Here is a 6,552-nt window from a genome sequence, read left to right as displayed (position 1 = left end):
ACGGGGTTTCACCATGTTAGCCAGGATGGTCTCCATCTCCTGACCTTGTGATCCGCCCACCTTGGCCTCCCAAAGTGCTGGGATTACAGGTGTGAGCCACTGCGCCCGGCCTTGGAAAATCTTAATATGAGATCATCCTCCTATTTTTAATTAGAATTTATTTCTGCCTTTGTCTCTTAAGATGCTATTAAAACTGCATTGTATTTAATTTATACATTTATAAGAATTGACATTTTTCTAAAAGAAATGGAAGGGAAATTTTATGTCATCTGTTGTCTCTGAAATAGTTTCCGGATTGTGTTTTAGGAGACAGAGTTTAAGTACTGAGAATACAGTTATATGTAATTGATTTACAGTTCATTCATATGATTAGAAATCTAATAGACCAGAAGAAAACAAAAACTAATATTGTGCTAGACTTTGAAAAATCTAGACCTCAAGAGATAGTGTCTAGCTTCTCAGGGATCTTAAGTTTGCTCGCTTTCTCTAACTCTGGGCCCCTAGTTCCTTTCACAGCTTTCAGTTGATGCTCGTTGTCACATATTATATTATGTGTTTATGTCTTCTTTTTCCCTACTGGATTATGAACTCCTTGACATCTTTTTTTTGTATGTTCTGTGTCTTACTTTCTATAATAGAATCTTTAGTAAAATGAAAATTTTAAAGTATTCAGCAGTTGCCTAGAGAGGGCTACTAGGATTGTACCTTCTAAACTGTATTATCTTTCCTTATTCGTATGAGTTAGCATGGCTTCTTTCATCACTAATTCTTTTTCTGGAAAGGGGTAAAAATAGTTATGACAGTTTTGGGAAGGTGCCTTTGCAGATTAGCTATTTCTAGAGCTAAAGGTAATCATTTATTCAAGGCCTGATGAGCTGGAGTTTGCAGCAGTAGTAAGAGTAATGAATTGATACTTCGTAACCTTTTTTTTTTTTGATAGAGACAGGGTCTCCCTATGTTGTCCAGGCTGGTCTCGAACTCCTGGGCTCAAGGGATCCCTCCCACCTAGGCCTCCCAAAGTGCTGGGATAACAGGATACTTGGTAACCTTTTAAAATCACTGATGAAACTTGCATATAGGAGTGTTACTGGTACTTAGTATCTCATAATCTTTCAGAACCTGTTTAAGAGTAGTTGATGACACTTCTGATTTTCACAATATGGTGGATGATACAACCTGAAATCAAAACTCCCATAAAACATCTGTGTGTGCTAGCTGAGTGACAATTCCTGTGTTTTGAAAGGCAAATTAGTGGTAACACTCATTCCCTGGCATGATAATTTTTTTTTTTTTTTGAGATGGAGTCCCGCTCTGTCACCCAAGCTGGAGTGCAGTGGCGTGATCCTGGCTCACTGCAACCTCCACCTCCCGGATTCAAGCGATTCTCCTGCCTCAGCCTCCTGAGTAGCTGGGATTACAGGCGTGTGCGACCATGCCCAGCTAATTTTTGTATTTTTAGTAGAGACGAGGTTTCACCCTGTTGGTCAGGCTGGTCTCAAACTCCTGACTTCATGATCTGCCCTCCTAGGCCTCCCAAAGTGCTGGGATTATATGTGTGAGCCACCATGCCGAGCCCTCCTGTTTTTTATATTTTCTAACCTCACAATAGAAACTTATTTTCTTTCATGTAAGGTAACTTTATTTCAACAAATTTAATTCTTGCTGTGTTAAATTTTTTTTTTAATAGCTTGGTGTACTGAGCTACTAGACTGTAAATATTTTTGGTTATTATAATCAGTTGCTATTTTTGTATTTTTTTTGTTTATTGATTTCTGTAGCTGAAAGAACAAGCCGCTGATTCTATTTTGGTATTAGAAGCAGCCCTAAAATTAAACAAGGATCTTTATGTCCATACGATGAGAACTCTAGATTTATTGGCCATGGAACCAGGCATGGTAAATGGAGAAACTGAGAGTTCTACTGCTGGATTGAAAGTCAAAACCGAAGAAATGCAGTGCCAGGTATTCATTTGATATTTAATTTATGTAGGGCAATTTTTTGGTAAAAATTTTTTTTTTTTTTGAGACAGAATCTCACTCTGTCACCCAGGCTGGAGTGCAGTGGTGCAGTCTCAGCTCACTGCAAGGTCCACCTCCTGGGTTCACGCCATTCTCCTGCCTTAGCCTCCCAAGTAACTGGGACTATAGGCGTCCGTCACCATAAAGCATATTTTTAATCTGAGGGGGGGAGCCTGTATGTTACAAACTGAAGAGACATCAACAAATAGCAACGGGTACAAAGAAGTATGGTATATATGAAGCAGCTGGAAAATTGAACACCGATAGGCTGTTTGACAGTAAGCAAGTCTAAATTTTTTAGATGCGAAATTAATATTGTGCTTATATTGAGTTAATTTTTTGAGATATATTCTGAAATATTTATGGATGAAATGATTTGGGAAGTGGGAAAGAGTAGAGATGAAATAAAATTGGCCATCAGATAATAATTGCTAAATGATGGTACATAGGGGTTCATTATATTCTGTCTACTTTTGTATTTTACGTTTTTTCATAATAAAAAGCTTTAAAAATCTTTTCGCATTTGATAGCTAAACCCGGAGATGTGATTCCTTAACAAAGTAGGTATTTTCAGTGAGGATATGGAATTCTGTATGTATTTTGTGTTTCTTTCACAATTAACATGCAAACATGTACGTTTTGCTTCTTCCTTTTAAGTTTGTCTGTTCCAGTATTGAATATGCTACTAAATGAACTACTCTGCATCAGTAAAGTTCCTCCTGGGACGAAGCATGTAGACATGGATCTGGCCACTTTACCTCCGACCACTGCCATGGCTGTACTTCTCTACAATAGATGGTAAATGTTTTCAGAAACTCAGAATGCGTTGGGCAACCTCTGTTTTATTGCACTGTGGCTTTCAAGGGTATGCTTTTAATGGACCCGTTCTGTTGCAGGGATTTCTCAAATCTTGGGAACTGTGAGTCTGATGGTGGAGAAAATTTGTGACTGCATAGATGAAAGGCAGTCTGATAAAAATGTGGATGACTTATCACTTAATGCTTCAGATAATTTATGCAAACCTAAGGAGTACTTGAAAAAATAATTGAGATGACATTTATAAGTATGAAATTTTCTTTTTCCTGTCTTTTCTTCAGGGCAATTAGGACAATTGTTCAAAGTAGTTTTCCAGTCAAACAGGCAAAACCCGGACCCCCTCAGTTAAGTGTGTAAGTTGGTGGCTATGACCCTTACTTGGCCCTTTTTTCATTAGAGTTTTAAAAATATTTGCAAGTTTTTAATAACCTCTGCCATGGAAGAAGTAGAACAGGAATAGGAGGGCAGAAGGCCTGTGTGAAGGTTTGTTTGAAGGAGTTAGAGGGGCTGGAGAGTCGGGTAATGTGCTAGATACAGAGTTCTAAGAAGGGAAGTGCTTTGGGAATTGCCATTTATCTGAAAGCACTAAGGCCTTTTTTGTTTTGTACAGCTTTTTTTTTTTTTTTTGAGCTGGAGACTCACTCTGTCACCCAGGCTGGAATGCAGTGGTGCAATCTCGGCTCAGTGCAGCCTCCGCCTACTGGGTACAAGTGATTCTCCCACCTCAGCCTCCCAAGTAGCTGGGATTGCAGGTGTGTGCCACCACACCCTGCTAATTTTTGCATTTTTTAGTAGAGACGGGGTTTTGCCATGTAGGCCAGGCTGGTGTCGAACTCCTGACCTCAGGTGATCCCCCTCCCTTGGCCTTCTGAAGTGTGAGCCATGGCACCCAGCCTGATATTTTTTTATTTTTTTATTTTTTGAGATGGAGTCTCGCTCTGCCACCCAGGCTGGAGTGCAGTGGCCGGATCTCAGCTCACTGCAAGCTCCGCCTCCTGGCTTTACGCCATTCTCCTGCCTCAGCCTCCCGAGTAGCTGGGACTACAGGCGCCCGCCACCTCGCCTGGCTAGATTTTTGTATTTTTTAGTAGAGATGGGGTTTCACCGTGTTAGCCAGGATGGTCTCGATCTCCTGACCTCGTGATCTGTCCGTCTCGGCCTCCCAAAGTGCTGGGATTACAGGCTTGAGCCACCACGCCCGGCCTATTTTTTTCATTTAATTAAATTGTCTTGAAAAAGATACATTTGTATGTGGGGAAATTAATATATGTAAATATTAGAGTACAGTTACAAAAGTTGATCATATCTGGAGGTTTCCTTTTTTTAAAATTTTTTATTTTTAAGGCTAATCAAGTGAAGCAGGGGGAGTGGAGGATGGAGTTTTAAACTTGATTCTTAATTTCCACATGGCAGCTTACCCACATTTGGAGCTAGAGAGCATAGTTTCTAACTTGATTCAAATGAGCTTTTGTTGTAAGTTTTGCTCTTAAATTGAGTAAATGAGACTGGGTGCTGTGGTTCACACCTGTAATCCTAACACTTTGGGAGGTTGAGGTGGGAGGATTACTTGAGCCCGGGAGGTTGAGGCTGCCACTGCACTCCAAACTGGGTGACAGGGAGACCCTGTCTCAAAAACAAACAAAAAACCCAAACAAAGTAAATGAGAAAATACTGGTACGTTAATAAGCGTCGTAATAGTTGACGGTTTTGTTTTTTCAAACATGAAAATAAATAACATTAAAAACACTCTTATTTAAATTGAACCTGACTTTCAAGAATGATGCTCTTAAGTTTTGAATTTTTTAGTCTTGAGAGTAACTTCTGATACTTTTGTTTTCAATTGTTTCTCTTTTAGGATGAATCAAATGCAACAGGAGAAAGAGCTAACAGAAAACATTTTGAAAGTGGTAAGTATTGGCATCAGTTACACAGTAACATTTCAGGAACAACTTTAGAGCAGCAGTTCCCACTTTTTTGTCACCAGGGACTGGTTTTGTGGAAGGCAATTTCCATGAAACCGGATGTGGTGGGGGGCGAGGATGGTTTTAGGATGATTCAAGCACATTACATTTATTGTGTACTTTGTTTCCATTATTATTATATTATAATATGTAAGGAAATAATTATCCAACTCACCATAATGTAGAATCAGTGGGAGCCCTGAGCTTGTTTTCCTACAACTAGATGGTCCCATCTGGGGGTGATGAGAGTGACAGATCACCAGGCATTCATTCTCACAAGGAGGACGCAAGATGGATCCCTCGCATGTGTAGTTCACAGTAGGATTTGCGCTCCTATGTGAATCTGATGCCCCCATTGATCTGACAGGAGGTGGAGTTCAGGCCGTAATGCAAGCGATGGGGAGCGGCTGTAAATACAGATGAAGCGTCTCTTGCTCACCTGCTGCTCACTTCCTGCTGCGTAGCCTGGTTCCTGGTACCAGTCCATGGCCTGGGGGTTGGGGACCCCTGCCTTTAAAACATGTATAGATGTATCTTCTAATCTTGGGGACATGAGAGTTGTGAAGGTCTAAGTGCCGTGGCATTAAGGTTTTTACTATTAGGATGTAGGTAGTATTCTAAATCACGTGTAGACTTTCAGTTTTAATAGTAGAGTACTTTACCACTGATTGATTCTATTTTTGACTATTTCATGATACATTAGTAGATATGAGAAACTGATTTTACAGATGATGTCTTTATATTCTTTTGTATTTTCCAAAAACTCTATGACAAACATGTATAGTTTATAATTTAAAATTACTTTTATAATAGCAGTTTATTTTTATTTATTTTATTTTATTTTATTTTTATTTTTTTGAGACAGAGTCATGCTCTGTTGCTCAGGCTGGAGTGCAGTGGTGCGATCTCAGCTCACTGCAACCTCTGTCTCCCGGCTTCAAGCAGTTCTCCTGCCTCAGCCTCCTGAATAGCTGGGATTACAGGCCACCACTGGGCCCAGCTAATTTTTTGTATTTTTAGTAGAGACGGAGTTTCACCGTGTTGGTCAGGCTGGTCTCGAACTCCTGACCTCAAGTGATCCGCCCACCTTGGCCTTCCAAAGTGCTGGGATTACAGGTGTGAACCACTGCTCCTGGCCTAGCAGTTATTTTTAAATTGATCTACATAATGGAAAATTAGAAACCTGACAGTTTCTGTAATTTAGAAATGATTTCTGTAATTAGCACCAACAATGTTCCAGATTACCATGTGAGGCATAGGGGCTGGGTGAGGAGAGAAAAAGGTAAGAAACGATCTGTATCTCACTATAGCAAATATGCTGTAGTATTTTGAATATGGAAGCCAAAGCCTGTATCATTTCATTGTTATTATCTAGTTCCTAATAAAATGGCTGGCACAGTGAAGCATAGACATTCCTTGAATAAATCAAGTGGAACAGTGCAAGTTTTTTCTTTTTTAGACAGGGTCTGACTCTTTTGCCCAGGCTACAGTGCAGTGGCCTGATCTTGGCTCATTGCAACCTCCACCTCCCAGCCTCAAGTGATCCTCCCATCTGTGTTTCCAGTAGCTGGGACTACATGCATGTGCCACCGCACTTGGCTAATTTTAGTATTTTTTGTAGAGATGTGATTTTGCCATGTCGTTCAGTCTGGTCTTGAACTTCTGGACTCAAGCGATGCACCCACTTCAGACCCCCCAAAGTGCTGGTATTACATACATGAGTCACTGTGTCCAGCTAAGTCTTTTTTTTTTTTTTT

The 6,552-nt window shown here is 40.2% G+C and overlaps 1 protein-coding gene across 1 annotated transcript in view; it reads left to right on the top strand.

Moving 5' to 3' along the window:
- The window catches only part of INTS8 (integrator complex subunit 8), a 63,150-nt gene that overhangs the window by 6,793 nt on the left and 49,805 nt on the right, over positions 1-6,552 (top strand). The window contains exons 3-5 of the mRNA XM_011937199.1: positions 2,676-2,816; positions 3,116-3,187; positions 4,690-4,741. Coding sequence (XP_011792589.1) covers positions 2,676-2,816; positions 3,116-3,187; positions 4,690-4,741 — 265 coding nt within the window. The remainder of the gene's footprint in view (positions 1-2,675; positions 2,817-3,115; positions 3,188-4,689; positions 4,742-6,552) is intronic.

Source organism: Colobus angolensis, unplaced genomic scaffold (assembly GCF_000951035.1).
Source record: "Colobus angolensis palliatus isolate OR3802 unplaced genomic scaffold, Cang.pa_1.0 Scaffold16, whole genome shotgun sequence".
Taxonomy (NCBI): Eukaryota; Metazoa; Chordata; class Mammalia; order Primates; family Cercopithecidae; genus Colobus; species Colobus angolensis.
This window is presented reverse-complemented; position numbering and strand designations above follow the sequence as displayed.